Below are 18,351 nucleotides of genomic sequence, written 5' to 3' on the forward strand. Positions count from 1 at the left end.
GTGGCAAAGACCGTCTAGGTTTGGTCGGAGCTGTGTTTGACGTTGCAGTGGCTTGTGACAGTCATGGCTTGTCGGTTTCGGGGTGGTCAAGATCCGACGACCACAACTGCATCGACGCCGCCGATCGAATGAGCATTCGTCTCAGTGTCTCAGCCGGTGTCTATGCGTCAGTGTAGCCCTTCTACGCCTAACTTCGGGAAGAACTCGTGGTGAGTTCTTCATTTTCTTTCCGTCCATTCTGGCGCACCAAGAGCGCATTATCCATGGGCTCTCGTTGCGCGATCCCATCGAGGTTCAGCTCAGCGCTCCAATGAGCAGGGAGTGGTGCACTCTTTGTCGGGGACAAGCGGCGGCCACTCTGTCGAAGCGTATGTTATGCTTTGTTCTCTTGCATCGCTGATCGCCACTCATCAGACAATGTGCCACCCCTGAGTGGCAACCCGCTTGGTTCAGTGAGTCTTGCCACTCAGAATGCCAGTCGCTTTGGCCGCAAACCGCCTTCAACCCCTGCCCCGGTTCGGGCTGTCCACACGTATAAGACGGACGTGCGAGGTCACCCATCTTCAGCACCTCGCCCGCCCTCCGCCCACCGCCCCCAGTGAACGATCGCCACCATGCAACAGTGGTCTGGAGCGAACTCGCCGCCATGCAGTGGAATTGCAATCAAACCACCAACCCGCAGCATACGTACTATCGGACTATCCTTGGGGCTCCCACACGCACGGGATTTCAGAAGCGGGATACTAAAGCCTACGAATTTGCGATCGCGGTCCCTATATGCCTCCTTGTCGACCCCAAGAGGCTTCAGAAAATATTTGAAGGATCGCGCGGACCGACACCGGATCCACCGATCGTCGGCGCGTCCGACTTTGAGCTCGTGATCTCGGTAAGTACTCGCTTTTCTGACCCTCAACGTTGCCTCGTGATTGACTCTCCACGTAGTGGCCCGGGCTTTTTGGCGGCAAGCCGAAGGCGTACAGCGTACGCGTCGCCACCACAGGTTTCGGTCGGACCCCCTGTCGGAGAGACCTTCTGGAGCAGGTTGCGCGAGGATACGAGCGATTCTTCGCGGTGCGTGTCTCATTCCGTCGGGCGCGTTGTAGTAACCTGACACGCCCGTTTCGCGGTATGTTTAGGACGCAGAGAAAGCGGCCGCGGTCTCGCCAGAGGCGTCCAAAGCGCTCTTGCAGAACCGCGAGATATTTCCAAAGGCGCCCGGAAGCCCGCTCCCCGTTGGGCTGGCCCTGCGCTCTGTAACAGTTGACCTCGTGGTTAAGGCAGATGTGGAGGTGCTTCAGCTCGGCCCCCCGCAGCATCCCTGGTTTGGTCACTACGAGACCACGTTCGCGTTTGGAGCCCCCGCGCCGGAGAGGCCGGACCTGCTGCGAGACTGGGAGTTTATGTGCATGTCGACTGTTTTGTCGGACATTGTATACCGGGTGTTCTGATGTACTCTCCTATGCATCCATCTAGAACCAAATCTGTCAATCCACTGTGTCAGGTGTCCTTAGAACCTTGGGAGCTGTCCACGTTTGCTTGAGAGGACGCTCTGCAGAGGAAGACGCGTGTGATACGAACGCGCGCCCCCTCCGCACAATACCAAGCACGTCAAGCCCCGACCACTCCGCCACCCTCGCCGCGTCCGCCGCGCGCGGCGTTCCGTTCGACGTCCTTCCGAACGGCAAACACGAACGTGATGTGCCGTGCCGCGGGCGCCTTCCGGAGTGCGGAGAGGACAGGCGTGGTAGGGCGTGTGTCGGAGCCACGTCATCAGCGCGCTGATCACGCACTCGCCATGCTGAACGGGGTGGATGGCGACGGGTTCGGGCAGTGCTGCTGGGCACTTGGCTCGCGGGCGCGGGCGGTTCGATTTGAAAACATACCGGATCGATCGTTGTGGCGAGCGTGGGGTGCAATACTGAGCACCGTGGTGTGACGGTGTGCTTAGAAACGTACCGTTGTGTCAAGGGCCGATCTAAACAGGTACTGTTCTAACACTGCGGTGTACTAGCTGGTGTCTGTGAGCATCTCAAGGGTTCGCGGCTGAGACCCCGAGCATCTCGGAGTCGCCCGAGAGACGAATCTGCGGCGAACCGGTGACGTCATCCATTGCCAGTTGAACTTCAGCGCTTCAGCCTCCAAAAGCTCTGGGTGATAGCATTGAGTACTTGAGTGCTCTTCTACTCCTTCAAGCGGTACGATGCTCTGGATTTCCATTGGCAGCGCCGAGAGGCTGTAGTTGGGAAGCAGAGGGTCATCTGACATCGCCCACGTCCTCGACAGAACCTTAAAGCCTCATCGCCGCCATGCCGCGGCACACCCTCTCCCTCCTCCCCCATCCGCACACACTACCTCCCCACCCCTCCTCACCATGCGCCCCCCCCTTCACCGCCCTCCTAGTCCCCTCGTCGCCGCACAGCGAAGCGCGTCCCTCCCGGTCACCGTCTTACCTCTGTCGCCGAGAAGCTCGTCCTCGGCACCGACCGCCGCGTGCACACGATCCAGTCCACACCCTCATCACGAGCACGCTCCCGCCCGCCCCTGCGGCGGCGGCGACCAGCGTCTCGACCGCGCCCGATACGCGAGGCACGCCGACGCCGGTGTGGGAGATCTTTGGGGAGCAGGAGGACCAGGAGCAGGAAGATGGGGAGTACTGGCTCGACGACGAGGAGTGGGAGTGCTACGACGAGTACTACGAGGAGGAGGGGGGATTGAGATCGTGGGCGAGGAGCACGGGCAGGAAGGTGAGTGTTCTTGGTGCGGTCTCTGCGGCCCTTGGACGGCTTTCCTCATCGACTTTGCACTAGTCCTCCGCGCTTCTGCCTGAGGACGCGGTCTGTCGTGTCTTCCAGACGTGGCTAGACGGAGAAGGAGAGTCAACACGGACTACGCTGGACACTATTCTGGATGGGGTATCGAGACTCGGTTTGTAACATGGAGAAACTGTAAAGCTGATGGTTTTGTAACGGTCTGGGTTGTATATATAGATAGGGCGTATGTTATGGAGTCGTGCACAATCATCTACCTTTCAGAGGCGCGTCCGCGCTGGGTCTCCAACCCTCCGGCTCAGGTCTCAAGATCTCAGGGGTGGGCGCTGTGTGCTGCGCTATATGCGCCCCACAGAACAAGTACGCGCGTCGAGACGACCACGCAAAATTATGTTGACAGCTACGAACTACAATACAAAAGGAAACCATCTAGTCCATCCTCGAGTCCCATAATAAAGAAATACAAACGAAAGGACGAACGGAACAACGGAACGATCAATCCAACCTCCTCTTGTCATCCACCCCCGCCACCCTTCTCGGCGGCACCGCACACTCCCCCGGGTACACCGGCGGAGGCCCGTCGCGGTCCGTCCTAAGCTCCTCCATCACCCGCCGAAGGTTGACGACCTCGGCGTGCAGGTCGACGACCTCGGTCATCGCTGAGAGCGACCCAAGGCCAGACTCGCTCGCCTGACACATGGCGTCTGTCGTAGGATGGAGGCTCGCGGCGCCGCCCGCGGCTGGGGGTGCGTATGCGTACCGTGGGGATGCGGACCGGGGGGAAGAGGGTGCCAAGGGCGCGTCGGAGGATGCCTCTGCGTGAAGGGGTGGGACGTGCGCGAGGGGCGAAGGCGTGCGCGGAGCGCCTTCGTGGACGGGATGTATCCCTCGCTCGAGGGTGCGGCGGGGGAAGAGGCCGGGTCGGATGTAGGGAAGAGGACGGAGAGAAGCGGAGGGACAGACGAGGGTGCGCTGCCGGTGCGCGTTCCAGTACCGGTCTGTGTCCGTGTCCGCGACGAACCACCGGTCACGGTGGGCAGGTTCGTTGGGAAGGACGCAGAGTCGGTCCCGCGGTTGCTGTATGTCCAGATGGTAGAGAGTATTCCTGCATCGACAGACAAAACGTCGCTCTCGCCCGAAAAAGAGACGTGTTTCACGCGCTGGCTCCGGTTTCGTCGCGCGTAGAAGTAGAGGCTTGTGCAGAGGAGGCCGAGGAGCGCGAGGCCACCAACTACTCCGCCGACAATTGGGCCGATGTTGGAGCGAGTGGAGCCGCGGCCTCCGACACTGGTGCGACCTGGGTTGTTGGGTTGGGAGGCGTTGAGGGGCCCGCTATACAGGCGATCAATACGGTCGGAAAGTGAGTTGGTGGACAGTTAGAACATACGTGAGGGCGAGCAGCGAGAACATGGCGCCGAGACTGGGTCTAGCAAGTCCATGTGTTAGGATCGGACGAGATAAACAGTAGCATAGGTAACTGACCCCGCACCGCCCGAGTTCGACGCAGCCGATCCGTCCACTGAATCATAAATCGCGGGGAACGCTCCAACCGAGCCGTTTGAGCTCGCACGGAGCCATGTCGTGTCGATCAGCTGGGTACTGACGGTAGAGTTCGTAGTGGTCGCTGCACAAAATGCAAGCCATGCTGTGTTATTCGTTTAGATATGTGTGCACTGCGCACACGACCCGCCTTTACCTGCGTTAGTAAGATCCTGCGTGTTGTTATCGATCGGAGCTCCGAACGGTGCACCTGAGTTTCCGCCGTCAGTGGTTGCCTCCCAATATACCGTCAGATACTAACCGTTGCGTCGCATGACTCGAGCATATGTTTCGGCTTGACCGTCCAAAAGCTGACAAGCTCACCTATGGGTTTCACCACATCGAATGGGACATAAACAACTCACAGACTGCGGAACAACAGACGTGTTGAGCAGCCGATCTGCGTACAGGTTGTACAACAGCGACCGCGAGTTTTGCACCCCGTATCTTCCGAGGAAATGTTTGGCATTGTCAGAAATGGAAAGCGACCTCCATTGGTTCATGAGGCTTTCCGATGAAGTCTGCACAAGAGGTCAGTGATCTTCCACAGCTCATGACGTCGATATACTTGCCTCGTACTTCTGCGCATTGTCGTCGTTTCCCACCATCCTGCTCATCTCTGCAAAAGCCTTGACCGCGATGATCCCCTTGATGGCGAGGTTCGTCTGGTTATCTGCTAGCACCCCATCAGCCGATTGCCTAGAAGTCGGTCAACATATGTATCCGCGCCAGCGACGAGAGCACCTACTGGTTTGGTGTATTCAGAGCGTTAGCGACAAGGTAGTCCGCCCAGGCGTTAGAGAGTTCGTACTGCCAAAGACAAGCTTCAGAGATGATGACCGTCGATCAGGATATCGTTTTTGTACACGTACATATCCAGAAAGCAGCGAGGAGTCCCCGGTGAACCGGGCGTGCGCATACATCATTATCAGCATATTTCCAGTTTCTGCGATGCATCGTAAGTAGGCTATGACGTGTGAATGCTTCTTCGCGCACCTTCCACTCCCAAATTTTCTTCTACCCCAAGATCTATAGCCTGAGGCCATACATTTCCTACAGCGGGCGTTCAGACGACACACGCGCACGGTCTTCGCAAGCAACTCACCTAGGTGCTGTGCAGCGAATGGCTGTGATATATTCTGCTGATTCTCAAGTAGGGCTGGAGCATGTAGCCCATCCAGCTCGCGTTGAAGTATAGGATCGCTGGCATCGCCGCGTACATGCGTTCGACCGGACTGACGCGTCTGTGAGGCAGAGGTGAGAGCACGAGCGCAAACATACAACTGGGACATACTGTGATGCGCCGGTGTCGCGCATGAAGATCTTGACGTCGAGGGATCGATGTTCCCGCTCGCGTCTGTCCCGGCGGTGACTTCAAGAGACGCGAAGACCTGTCGTGCGCTCAATGAGACAAGATCGACGTAGTGGGGCGAGACCTGCGCTGCGGCACCCATGATCTTGTCATCCAGCGCTTTTGCGCGGCTGAGCGCATTGTCGTAGTCTGCTATGAAAACGTCAATCTGAGGAATTGCAAAATCAGCGTTGAATCGCACAGTACGATTCGAGGACGTACCGCGGTAGCTGCATCGAATGTGGTCGGTAACAAAGGGTGCTCGGTCTCGAAGTAGGGGACTCGGTTTTGTCTCACGCCCTGAGGAGTCTTATACAGGATGGACGGGGAGCGCACGTAGCCAACTGCCCATGTGACAGTCTGAGGCGTGGTCGAGACAGCGCCCATCTCTTTGGAGAATGCGAACACATAGTCATCCCTGAGCGTGTAGTCGCTGTTCAGCGATTCGTTGGAGGGGTGACCAGAGAGCACGTACGCTGGGACGGCTGCTGAAGCGTCGCTGTTGGCGTTTGTTAAGACACCGTTAACCTGGAACTGCTGCCTGACGGTGTCGAAAACGTCCATCTCGAATGACGTAGATTCATCCTGTAATCCAACTTTCTTAGACGGGCAGGAGCACGATCAGTGTCGCAAGCGGGGACTCACCAGCTTTGTCGCATGATAGATGACTCCGTCAAGAGTATGGTTGTTGGCCTCCACGTTAATCGGGGGAAGCTTGAGGACCATCTTCTCGTACTTGCTGGACGTCGTATCACGCTCTATCCAGTACGCGTTAGTCTTGGAGGTGTTCGTCAGCCAGTCTATTTGAACGGAACCATGAGCGTGCGAGCGTCGAAGGAGCCAGTCGGCTTACCCATGGGAACGATGTCGCTCCAGATTTGGACATCGTGCGGAGCCCCGTCGATCGACATAACGTCCACAGAGAGGTAGGTGAATGGTATCGACTGCTTGACGAGATCGTCGGGCTGTGCAAGAAATGCGCCATCCGCGCAATGAGACACATGTAGGTACCAGCGACAGCGATCAAGAAGCTCACCTCGATGGGAGAGAGGAAGGTGACATTCAGCCGGATGCTCCCTGTGGTCACCGTGAAGATGGTCCGCGTGGGGGTCAACTGCACGTTTGAGACCACACCCTTAACCCAGTCGCCACTGTCCCCCATCCACTCGTACATTTTCAACGTAGTGTTGTCGATTTTGATCCTACCCCGCCACCTCATGGCCGTGAATGATTGACTCTGCCGGGTGATTTCTCCGGTTTGTCTCGCTGATCGTAGACGCAGGAAAGAGATATTTACGCACCGACATGGGCCAGAATGAAGGCCATGATTGAGAAAGAGCACTCGCACCAACCGTGCTGTTATGCCATACGTTGAGGTAAGGACTCCGCACGGCAAGAGGGATACTGGAAGGAAAGAATGTCTGAGATAAGTCCTGAGAGAGTGCAAGAGGCGAGAAGAGCAGCAAGAGGAAGAGTGATGTCGAAGCCAGAAACATGAGCGCAGCGGTTTCAGCGGAGGGGGTCGATGGTGAGGGAAGCGAGACTAGAGCGAGAGAGGTTGCGTGGGATGGGCTAGGCGATGTCACCGCGGAGTACTTAAACGTGCGCTCGTCGTCATGAACGACATTTGGGAACTGCCAACAGCATCATAACCAATCATGTAAGGTCTGCAGAGCCTAACCGTCATGGGAGTAACGGGAGCGATTGAGGTGAGCAAAGCCGAGAAGGCGGCATAAGCTTCCTGCGAAGATGGATAGAAGTCAGAAGTTCGCTATGATGGCGCCCCCAACGGCGCAGTGTAAGCGTGCTTCGGCAGGAGTCGCAGGATACATTCAAAGACGACCATGCGAGAGGTGGGCGAGTAAGACATTCCGCATAAGAGTGAACGTATCAAGAGCTGTCAATGCGGCATGATACAGTACGGATGCTGTAAGCACGGCCCGCACCTCTGACACCGACCGTCATCATTGTCCACAATCAGAGAAGGTCCGTGATCACAGCACGGGAACCAGTTTGAAGGCCAGCGATTCCCTCACAGGCTGTAAGGGAATGCATGGCGCGGTCCCGACGCTCGGCAACGTGCACATCGATGAGACGGAGATGACGAGCACTCACCGAGCTTGAGCGTACTAGTTCTGGATTCTTTGCGCTACGATGTCACAGGAGTTCGAAGGGGGCGCATATAGCCGGCTTGGTGCTTAATTTAGATGGGGTTCCAGCAGAGGGAGTAGAACTATCCAGCCACGGTCATGTTTCACTGAGGTCAGTGGAAGAAGATCGGTGTTCGCAGCAAGGTACGGGCGTCGTTGACACTGCCCGGAGTCTGGTGGCGTGGGAACGCCCACCTGACGGCGCTCAAGCCCCGGGACTGGCGCTAGGCTCGAAGACACGACGGAGCTACGCTGCAACTGCTCAACGTCCGTGTCAACGATCGTCATGAATGAAAAAGGCCATTGCGGTACAATCAATTAATGCGAACAACATGTCCATTTATTTTCAAATCGAATCGGGGTGCGGGTGTGACCGCAGCAAACTGAGTTCGAGCGTGTCCAACACTGGGCCTGCGCCCCGTTCCGCCGTCGGGTCCGAGTCCGCCGCGCCCCGGAGAGCTTCTGACATATGTGGGCGGGGCAAGTGCGTGCGGAACGCCGCGCGGGTCGCGGGCGAGAGAGACGGCAGGTGGGTCGAGAGCGCGCCGAGGATGCCCACGAGCACGCCTGCGCTTGCAGTCAGCTACGATCCCGATCTGAGAAGAGAAGAGAAGACGGAGACATGCACCCGTCCCGCGAGCCACTTGCATGACGACGTCCATCGCGTCGTCGAGCACATCCAGGAGCCCGCCCTCGAGCCAAGTGCCCAGCAGGACGTCGAACCCATCGTCGTCCACCCCATCCAGCATGGCCGAGTGTGTGGTCAGCGCGCTGACGAACACGTCCTCCGCACGCGCACGTCCGTCGCTCTCTGCACCCCGGAAGGCGTCCGCGGCGCGGCGCATGACGTTCGCGTTCGCCGCCCAGAAGGGCGTCGACTTGAACGTCGCGCGCACAAAGGCCCGCCCCACGCCGTCGCCGTCTCCCCGCGCCCGCGCGGCCCGGAAGAGCGCGTGGAAGAAGTCGTACTCGACGCGCGCGTCGGCCAGCACCTGCTCGGTGAACTCGGCAAGATGCTCGGCGAACGCGGAGAGCGCGGCGGTCGCGGCAACTGTGGCGGAGTGAGTCGCAGGGTTGACATGCTTGAGATTGGGCGGAGGCGGCGCGCGTTTGGTGTTCTGCTTGGAGTGAGAGGCGGGCGTGTGTTTGGTTAAGCCAAGGAGGATTCGCTCAAGGAGCTTCTTCGGTGGGGGCGGAGGGTGCCGCGCGAGGTGCGTATTCCAGCGCGGCGGGAAGCGCTTGGAAAAGAGGGGGAGCAAGATTGTGAGGTTTGCTCTGGAATCGCGCGCGGAGTTTGACTGCATCCAGTCGCGAAAGATGATCGCGAGCGTGAGGTCCGTGGGCTCGAAGATGATGCTGTAATCAGAGTCAGGACTGCTGGGCGATCATCTGACAATGAGGCACTGACTTGAATAACGACGGATCCATGAATATAGACCGTCCAGTGATTTGCGCGGCGACTTGCGCATCACTCTGAGACTCGGTAGCGCGCCGTTCACTCCATACCTGTAAAACACGCGTGAGCGACGGTATCCGAGAACGGGATGCGGAAAACGCACATGTTGCATGATCGACGACCAATGCCTCTTCAGGTCCTCGACCATCTTCTTCTCCGTATCCTTAGGGGGCACGGCACACGTAGCGAGGGCGTCCCGCAGGATCTCCAACGGATACACATACGAAACACCCTGCGCTTTGCTATTAAGGCGAAGCGTGCATTTACAGCTGCATCCCGAGCTTCCTTAGAGTCGTGTGTGTGGCAGGGTAAACGATACTCACAGCGCAAAGACAATCCCGGCATTCACCAACTCCTTCCACATTTCGCCCTTCGCGACCTTGGCGACCGCGCCTACAGCATGCAGTGCTCCGCGCACGTCCTTCCCCGCTTCCTCGTGGACGTGCCCCTTGTGTTCCTTCATGCCGTATATCTTGAGGATGCGGACGATCTGGATAGGGGACACAGACATCATCCGGTCCCACCGCGTCGCACCTGAGAGGAGCGCCGTGGCCACAGGCTGGTGTCCATCTTCCGCGCTTTGTGCAGGTGGGCGGTCGCTCTCTCGTTCCAGTTGCTTTAGAGAATCAGTGGCGATGGAGGCCACGGATGGAGATGAGCTCGTCGTTGCTACCGCCATATCTTGGGATGAAAGCGAGGTCGTGGAGGACAATGTCCAAGGGTACACACGTCTTCCTCTGCACAACTGTCCTCTTGAGCAGACGTCGGACAGCTCCCGAGTAAAGGTCACGTTCCTAGGACACCTAACGTACAGCAGTGACAGGCACTTGCATCGTACAACTACGTCAGCAGACGGCCGTGTAAGCGCATACAGCCCGAGCGAACTCACAGCCTCGTCACAGATCAAACGCCGCGCTCCGCCACCCCGCCCGCCCCCTCTCCACCCGCTCGCGCGCGCCCACTCGTGCTCCCGCCGCCCGTGTCTCCCCCACCGCTCCCGCGGCAGCATCCGCAGTCTCCCGCACCATGCCCTTAACGCGCGCGAGGTCCGCCAGAGCCCCACGCCCCTCCGCCGCCGCGCGGCCCCCGAGGTCGAGCCCGCCGTCGCTCCCGCTCCCGCTCAGCGTTGCGCTGTGCGGTCCCCCTTTCCCGGAAGGAGCTGCGCCCCGACGCCCACCGCGAGGGCGCTCTCCTCGGGCTCAGCCTCGCCCGTCGATTGCGCGATCGTCGTGCGCACGATACCCTGTGCGGTCGCGTGGGTGTGGCTCTCCGCGGGGGGAGTTTCCGCGTCGTCGGAGTCAGAGTCGGAGTCGGAGGTGAGGTCGCTAGAGCCGCGTGAGCTGTCAAGCTCGTCCATGAACGCGGTCCACCACTGCGTCGCGGATAGGGCCGGGGGCTCGCCACCGCTGGGGGCGTCGCGCGACGCGCGCGCCTTGACGCGGCCGCCGAACGCGCCGAGCGATGCGAGCGCATCATGTAGTTGACGGCGCAGTGCCCATCCGACGGCGCTGCGCACGATCGGGGCCGCGAGGGGCTGCACGATGAGCGCGTTGAACAGCCAGTGTTTGCTCCGCGTCAGGGATATGTGCAGTCCAGAAAGGTCGAGGTGGACGTCCGTCACCGTGAAGAGCGGTGTTGGGTTGGAGTCGACAAGTTGGGATGCGGACGAGGAAGGCCAGGGGAGGAGAGCAGAGAAACCGCGCGAGGAAGCGGAGGTGTCGAATTCGAGCTCGACGTCGGCAATGAGGCCCTGATTTGACGAACCTGGAGCACCCACATCGATGCTAACAAGCCCCTCGTCTTCATATGCCGTGCACGGTAGTCGTGCGCCGCACATCCGCGCACCCTTGTGATACAGGTAGTAGGCAATGTCGTGAGCGGAGAAACGTACGCCTTCGAAGTGGAGTCGCGCCCTTGTTTTCGCGTGAACGACTGAGTCCGAGGGGGACAGGGGAGTCGTAGATGTCGTGTTGAGCTCTACAACGACCTGGTTCCAGCTTTCAAGTCGCACTTTGTCGGGGACCAGAGACGCTCGCAGCCGAACCGGATCGCCAGACCCTCGTGGTGCAGAAATGAGGAGCGCGTCCACCGCTGCTTCAATGTTGTCGTCAACGTACTCGACGCGAGGCATCGGGATTGCGTCCACGATGCGCATCACGCGGGGGAGGATCCAGAGCGCGACCTGCTTGAAGGCTTCGTGTCGCGCGCGCGTAGTGGCACGAGGGGCTGCCTTTCCGGCGTGGAGACCGAGCTGAGCGAAGCTAGACACGGCTTCGGATAGAGCATCGACAAGATTGCGTGTTGCGCGGTCATGCTCAAGAGCCGAGGTGAAGGCCGAGACTTCATGGAGCAGCGTCCGAATGTGCACGACCCACTCTTCATCCTCTTCGTCTGTCGCGTCATCGATTATCTCGCGTGCCTTGTCGTAGAGTGCTTCTAGCTGCGCAGTGCCGGATTCAGAGATCGCGAAGCCGGGATCAGCGAGGGCATCTTCCAGCCACGACCCGAGAAACGAGATCCAGCTCCGCATGGCAGCCTTGCTGGGACTCTCGGAAATAGTGGAAGCCGGGACCGTGACGATGTCGACGAAGGTGACAAGGAGTACGTTTTGGAGGGGAGCCAAAGGATAGCCAGAGGCGAGGCGCTCTAGGAACACCCGGAGATCTTCCAACGCCTTCGTGAGATGTGGATCCGTAGAAATGACCGGTTCGATCTTCACAGCGGGGAATTCTGCGTTGGAAGCTTCTGCGGCAGCAGCCCGCACCTTCGCGGCGTACTTGCGGAAGAAAGCCAGGAGCGTGACGACAGCCGCTCGAGATTCAGGCTGGGAGTGTGCCCGGACCATCGCCTATACCGCACCGCGATGAGAAAGGGCTTTGATACACAAGTCAGAGCATACCTCTTGCAGACGCCTCACGACCGCTCTTCTGATCTCCGCTCCTGGGTCCATCTCCACCTTCCCGCTGGCATCCCTATCCCCCATCGCCGTCGGGTCTTCCAAGGATGCCTCTATCTGGAGCAAGCCGTCTTGTCGAAGCATGTTGAGGGATGCAGAACCATCGGCCGTTCTCGCAGTTTCTTCAACCTTCTGAGCAGCGCTTTCTACCGCGATAGCAGCCTGTTCCACGCGTACAGCAACTTCGACGACGATGTCGCGTGCAACGAGAACGAGGTCCAAAAGTAGCAGTCTGAAAAATAAGGAGGTCGCCAGGGTGTAGACGAGCGTGAAGCCGGCATGTAGAAGGTCTACTGTGTCCGCCATGACTTCTTCCTGAGAGGGGACCTCTTGCGCTGCAAGCATGCGTTCATGGAGGCGCATATACACGGGAAGAGACGGGCTTACCGATTGCATCGGCGTCCAAGCTCCCAGGCGCGACATTCACGACGGCGCCGACACGTAACGAAGCTTTGGATACTTCACGAAGCTGAAACACGAGGTCTTGCACCCTGTCGTCGTCTGTCCACGACGCAAGCTGTGAGCGGCGACGAATGCTCGAGACGAGGTGAACTTACCATTCTTTTCCAGCCCGAACTCCAATGATGCCTGACAGATCTCCCGGGCACTCTTTGCAAGCCTCTCTGCTGTCACGACTACATCTTCGTCTACCATTACCGGTGGGCCTCCTCCAAACGTTGGATCGAAGACGTTTGAGCTTAGAATTTGGCGTAAAGCGCGGTTCAGTTGATACTGTGAGGGGAGCTTCCCGCTTCGGAGTGCCGCGATGGCGTCCGCAACGCGTTGTAACTGAGCCCTGTGAGTGACGTTTGCATCTTCCGTGTGGGTGTGTGACCTCCTAGGAGCGGTTGACGGTCATGCGCGTCGCGAGGGACACGAGAGTGACGGCGGCGAGAGCAGCACGCGCCCATTTCTGTGAGCGATAATAGGATGGTGGGATCTGCTTGGTGAGGGAAGAAGATGATGGCTGCATGGCAAGGGAGAAGAAAGGAGCGGTGGACGAGGACGCGAGAGCCGCGACGTCACTGCGAGCATGGGCGCCAAGAGGTGACGTCATTCTTGAGGAACGCGCAACTGGCAAGGGAACGACTCGCACTACTTATTAAAATATTGACAGCCAAAGTACACATCGGACATGGTCCATGCTCTGGCATGGGAGCACAGACCAAGATTTTAGCGGTCAAGGTCCTCGGTCGCCGCCATTTTCCGCGCCCACACCCGTCATGATCCACACGTCAACCATATGTCGCGCGCGGGCTCGTCGTCTTCGCCTCGCACAACGCGGGGACCGTGTCGGCGAGCAATGCAGGGAGCGCGTGTGCTGCGCACATTCACTCGATGAGGCAGAGGCTGTGAAAGAGGTGTTCCCCGTTCTCAATCCGCCCACGCTCTCATCCTTACACGGATCGTGGCACGTCGGCGATGACATATGAAACTACCCAATTACGAAAACAAAAAAATAGTTTATACGCCACCATACATGGGATGCACATATCAAGACGCCCTTTTGCCACGCAGAGGAAAACAGACATGTACCTCTTCTCCCAGTCCTTCAGCACGTCCGGCGGCCCGGACGCGGGCACCTCAAACGCGAACTTGATCTCGCAGCCAAAGAACTGATACTACGGCTGCCCTAGCTGTAGCACCTCCACGTCCGGCAGGATATTCAGGCCGACGACGGTCACCGAACGCAGAACGAGCCCGACCGGGAGCGGGCCCGTGCGCGCCTTTGGGAACATCTTGCGCTGCTCTGCCAGGATGGCGACCTCCCTGATCGGATGTCCTGCTCTGCTTCCTGTATGGTCCAAAACGGGGGATTAGACGGTAAGGTGCGTTCAAGAATGAGATCACGTACGGCGAAAGCGCACTCATAGGCCCGCACGATCGGGCCCACAAAGTCTCTCAGATACAGGCTCCAGAAGACGAGGCGCGGATCTGTACGGTGTACCCGCCGGCCCACAGCCCAGGCCACTGGGTGGGGGCGTCAGCCGCGGAGGAAAGACGAGGGAAAGAAAGGGGGCGTACTGAAATATAGAGGTTGTAATTCAACACGCCGTTCGGCGTCAGGCTGGGTCGCTCCGGTCGTGGTCCGTAGATTCTGTCCATTACTTCCGCGCCCTTCGTGGGGTCGGTGAGCAGGCACAGCGGGACCCCGTAGGGACAGTTGTAGACGACACGGTGAACACCATCGAGTGACTTGCCGAGTGTGGTAGCTGTATCTGGGATGACGGTCCGATAGTACATATGCTGGGAGTCGGCGGCTTGGTTGCGAGACTGGCGCTGCATGGGGGCGAGCGTTTGGTGGCGCGGTGGATGGGATGAGGACGAGCGACTTTCTGCGTCCATCTTATACATGTGTAACAGGTCAAGGCAAGGCCAAAGCAACGTTCCGAGTGGCATGACTCGCCGAAAGCCACTAAGGGTGGCACATTGTCTGATGAGTGGCCATCCGAGATGCAAGAAAAAAGGAAGACATACGGTTTGACAAAGCGGTGACGGTAAGCCCCATCAAAGGGACACGGTTTTGACACTGACGAGCAGTGACGGCAACTCGCCGGAGCGACAGGGTATGACCGGCCTGAGAGTGACAATGGCGTGCGACGAGTGCGCTCTTGACACGCGAGAATGCATGGAGGGACCAAGGGAGACTTACAGTGCTTCTCGGGGGAAATGGGCGAACGAATGCTCACTGCCGACGCAGCTGTCGGCCTCCACTCCTGACCGTTCCCAAAGGAGGGAGCCCTCTCATCCAACGTCCCATACAGTGGCTGCAAACAGGCTCTGCCTCCGCCCGCGACCGTGGTATTTGTGGAGAGATGAGGGCTGATTGTTGAAGCTCAAGCTTGAGATTGGAAGAGCGGCGGCCAGGATCGAAGGGACTGGAACGTAGATGCGATTGACCAGCGTTGCAGGAACAGAGACAAAGGCGATGGGGCAAGTGTGAAGGCACCGCATAGACGAGCAACGAGGGTTAATACAAGCATTGTGAGCATCGATGATGGTTGCAAAGAGAAAAACGCCGCAAAGGCGGGCGCTACATAGTGCATCGCGCGGTTGGCCGAACATATGGGTGCTTTCCAGGCGCGGGCTGCCGGATGTGGTGTCAAGAATCCCTCGCCACGCGGCGCAAACAATATCGACGAAACTGCGATGTCACTCCCTCTCAAACCCGTAGATCAAGGAGGACACGGTATGGGAAAGGCGTACCATGAGTTCCAGCCGCTGTACAAACACTGCACAGAAAAGTCACTGGAATACGTTTTCGAGAATTTTATGGGCGGATCCAGGCTTACCGAATCTGCGGAGAAGATCCTACCCAAGTTCAGCTACATCAAGGGTTCTCCCTGGAGCACATACGAATGGTGGTTCCAGCTGCAGATCGTACGTGGCATCCTCTATTCCTGCGGCGTATATCCACTCGCTTATCTGAAATTCCCTAGGCCCAGATCTCCGCGCACGTTATGGAACTGGCCGCTACCGAGTCTGAAGGGAGCGGTGTCGGATCACTCAAAACCCTAGACACTTCATCCAAGGAAGCCCTACGAGACCGGGAAGATATACACGTCCATCAGGGCATTAGGCCTGATCTCTCTGTCTACTTCAAAGAAACTCTTGAGGATCGTTCTCTCGCCGAGATTAGAGGCGCCACTGAGTCCAAAGCGCCGGCGAAGCATAAAGAAGACAGTGCCAAAGGGAAGGCCAAACAACGCAGGACCCCCAAAGAGGAGCGTCTCCGACAGGAGCGTAGTCGTTACGCTGGAAAAGCGTCTTTCGCGCACATTGTCGTGCCGATTGAGGCGAAAACCAAGCGTACCCTGTCCGCTTTCAGTTTCCCTACCTCGAAAGTCGATGCGGAGAACCCGGACTCTGCGGAGCCGCCGATCGTTGAAAAGCAATCAGCAACTGTTGAAGATGCGCTTGGCCAGATTTCGGAATACTGCGCGACCATATTCAATCGCCAACATCGGACTCGGCTCATCGCCCTCTACGTCCATCGCTTCGAGGCACGGATCATCGTCTTCGATCGTGGGTCATGCGTCGCTTCCACTCCGTTCAAGTGGGGATCTGAAGGCCATCCCGCGCTGCATCAGTTCTTCTGGCGTCTGGCTCACATGACCAGGACAGAGCTCGGATTCGATCATACCGTTGTTCCATCGCTGCCGCCGGACGTCTACCAAGCACTGGACAATTTCACCCACAAGCGCCTCCATGATACTCTGGGGCCCTTGGTGCGCCAATACTCTCGCGCTTTGTCGTTCGACACGAAGACAAAGCAGTGGCCGTTGCAACTGATGACCATAGCGGGCAAACGCTACGTCGTTGGGTGCCCGACAACCAGGACATCCACTCTTTTTGGAAATGCGCGTCGCTACTATGTTGCGTACTGCGTGGAAGATGAAGAGCTACGTACCGTGAAGGACTACTGGAGGTTCGACGATCCTAACATTCCCCCGGAGCACGCAGTCTACAAACTCCTCAACGACCATGGGGTGCGCAACGTACCTTCGTGTGACTACGGTGGTGATGTCCCAGACGAGGAGTCAGACGGGCCTCAGCGAACGATGGTTCTCCGTCGCACTCCTGAAGAACCCCAGATTGGCTTGCCCGCTCACGTTCATTACCGCATAGTGCTCCGGGAGGTTTTCCAGCCGCTCTCTGAGTTCAAGAACTTCCAGTCTCTCTGTGGATTCATGGCTGATGCTATGGAAGGTACGTCTTCAGCGCAGGGGATACACTGTTCATGCCGGGTGCAGACCAGCTGAGCCATCTTCTCCGTAGCACATTACGACGCCTGGCATAAAGCAAGAGTGCTTCACCGCGCAGTCAGCACTTACAGCATCGGGATCCTTACAGCATATGACGACGAAAAGAAGGAAATCAAGCCTCAAACTGCTTTGCTCGTTGACTGGGACTTCGCGAAGACGCGTGATGAGATCGAGAACGGTACAAAGCCTCGGCGTCAAGACATTGTTCCGGTAAGACGATACCAACTTTGCTCCTGGCATCACATATTGTTCCGAGCTCACAAAATTCCCTAGGGAGCTTGGTTGCACCGATCCGCCCTCTCGCTGCGCTTCCCGACTCGTGGGTATGGAGTCCAAGATGACGTCGAGTCGTTTCTGCATATGTTCGAATACTGCGTTATCCGACGTCATGAAACCAACTGCCCCGATTTCGAGATTACCGAAGGCAAAGACACAGTCCACTCCAGGCTGATGCGCGTCGTCAAGGAAGTCTACACTGCACACAAGGTGCGAGCCTCAGACGGTGCGCATGTCGGAGGCCGAGCAAAATTTAAGAACATGAAACGGGAGACCCCGTGGATGAAGCCGATCCCAGCCAACACCACCCTGACTGATCTTCTACAACGGATTGCGGGAATTGGATACATGCACTACGTCCCCATCGATGACGACGAGTACATCGAGTTCTACGATCCTCCGCCATCGACCATCCCGCATCCCAAGCTTGAACTCGTTACCCCGGGCCCTCTGGTCGATACGGTAAACACTTCCGAGTTACCTTACTTCGCACGTCCTGCTTCCCCAGCAGAATCTTCAGGAGAAGCGGACGAGGGCGAAGATGGTGCCCTCGATATCGACCCGATGGACGAAGACCTGCCGCGGTCGGATGCGGCATCGCGGCGGTCCGCGGGCACCACCCCGGGTTCTAGCGATTACTCGGGGAGCGACGATGAAGACTCCGAACTGAATTCAGACAACTCTGAAGAAGATGTCCTGGAGCATCTCACTGGCTCTGAACGGGATCCCGCTGACGACGTCTCATCGGAGGTGGACTCTGGGAGCTTCGAAGTAGCCCTGCTGCCAAGCCCTGAGCTAGCTGGCGCCAGTTCCGCGACTTCAACCTCCCAAATGCCCTCCGCGACCGGTGATACTCTTCGGGTAGCCAAAGAGAACGGGCCCTTAAGCAGTCACACCGAACTCCTTAATCTTTTTCGAGAGTTCCACAAGAAATCGTGGCCTGAAAGCGACTTGTCGATCGCCAAGAACGACCTGTTCGAGAGCGCGCGCATCACGATCAAGGAGAATACCGGGTATTGGAGACGCCAGTAGACGGAGGGGCGACCTAGAAATCTCCTGTATTTGCAAGCCTTCGCGTATGTAGGACAG

At 58.1% G+C, this 18,351-nt stretch overlaps 6 protein-coding genes across 6 annotated transcripts; 2 read left to right on the forward strand and 4 right to left on the reverse strand.

The window, feature by feature from the left end:
• Nucleotides 1-646: 646 nt before the first annotated feature.
• Nucleotides 647-2,949, forward strand: BXZ73DRAFT_81478 (uncharacterized protein; the record flags this gene model as incomplete). Its single annotated transcript, XM_048023512.1, has 6 exons — nucleotides 647-886; nucleotides 943-1,071; nucleotides 1,137-1,402; nucleotides 1,512-1,693; nucleotides 2,506-2,744; nucleotides 2,863-2,949. The coding sequence occupies 6 exons, from the start codon at nucleotides 647-649 to the stop codon at nucleotides 2,947-2,949; spliced, it is 1,143 nt and encodes a 380-aa protein (XP_047872797.1).
• Nucleotides 2,950-3,263: 314 nt separating this feature from the next.
• Nucleotides 3,264-6,877, reverse strand: BXZ73DRAFT_106359 (uncharacterized protein; the record flags this gene model as incomplete). The annotated part of the gene is made up of 18 exons (XM_048016604.1): nucleotides 3,264-3,472; nucleotides 3,529-4,100; nucleotides 4,156-4,194; nucleotides 4,251-4,392; nucleotides 4,450-4,518; nucleotides 4,570-4,618; nucleotides 4,673-4,814; nucleotides 4,887-5,006; nucleotides 5,056-5,117; nucleotides 5,180-5,253; nucleotides 5,304-5,360; nucleotides 5,413-5,466; nucleotides 5,528-5,551; nucleotides 5,602-5,827; nucleotides 5,881-6,243; nucleotides 6,304-6,458; nucleotides 6,512-6,623; nucleotides 6,695-6,877. The coding sequence occupies 18 exons, from the start codon at nucleotides 6,875-6,877 to the stop codon at nucleotides 3,264-3,266; spliced, it is 2,652 nt and encodes an 883-aa protein (XP_047872798.1).
• Nucleotides 6,878-8,154: 1,277 nt separating this feature from the next.
• On the reverse strand, nucleotides 8,155-9,943 carry BXZ73DRAFT_106360 (uncharacterized protein; the record flags this gene model as incomplete). The annotated part of the gene is made up of 5 exons (XM_048016605.1): nucleotides 8,155-8,375; nucleotides 8,437-9,164; nucleotides 9,217-9,314; nucleotides 9,368-9,506; nucleotides 9,588-9,943. 5 exons carry the CDS (start codon nucleotides 9,941-9,943, stop codon nucleotides 8,155-8,157), a joined length of 1,542 nt encoding a protein of 513 aa, XP_047872799.1.
• A 441-nt stretch (nucleotides 9,944-10,384) lies between these two features.
• On the reverse strand, nucleotides 10,385-12,874 carry BXZ73DRAFT_106361 (uncharacterized protein; the record flags this gene model as incomplete). Its single annotated transcript, XM_048016606.1, has 4 exons — nucleotides 10,385-12,112; nucleotides 12,164-12,555; nucleotides 12,608-12,721; nucleotides 12,778-12,874. 4 exons carry the CDS (start codon nucleotides 12,872-12,874, stop codon nucleotides 10,385-10,387), a joined length of 2,331 nt encoding a protein of 776 aa, XP_047872800.1.
• A 184-nt stretch (nucleotides 12,875-13,058) lies between these two features.
• Nucleotides 13,059-14,506, reverse strand: BXZ73DRAFT_106362 (uncharacterized protein; the record flags this gene model as incomplete). The annotated part of the gene is made up of 4 exons (XM_048016607.1): nucleotides 13,059-13,245; nucleotides 13,757-13,842; nucleotides 14,162-14,191; nucleotides 14,246-14,506. 4 exons carry the CDS (start codon nucleotides 14,504-14,506, stop codon nucleotides 13,059-13,061), a joined length of 564 nt encoding a protein of 187 aa, XP_047872801.1.
• Nucleotides 14,507-15,681: 1,175 nt separating this feature from the next.
• On the forward strand, nucleotides 15,682-18,294 carry BXZ73DRAFT_54565 (uncharacterized protein; the record flags this gene model as incomplete). Its single annotated transcript, XM_048021191.1, has 4 exons — nucleotides 15,682-16,930; nucleotides 17,000-17,196; nucleotides 17,260-17,639; nucleotides 18,027-18,294. The coding sequence occupies 4 exons, from the start codon at nucleotides 15,682-15,684 to the stop codon at nucleotides 18,292-18,294; spliced, it is 2,094 nt and encodes a 697-aa protein (XP_047872802.1).
• Between the last annotated feature and the right edge of the window lie 57 nt (nucleotides 18,295-18,351).

Source organism: Epithele typhae, assembly GCF_022376455.1.
Source record: "Epithele typhae strain CBS 203.58 chromosome Unknown BXZ73scaffold_81, whole genome shotgun sequence".
Lineage (NCBI taxonomy): Eukaryota > Fungi > Basidiomycota > Agaricomycetes > Polyporales > Epitheliaceae > Epithele > Epithele typhae.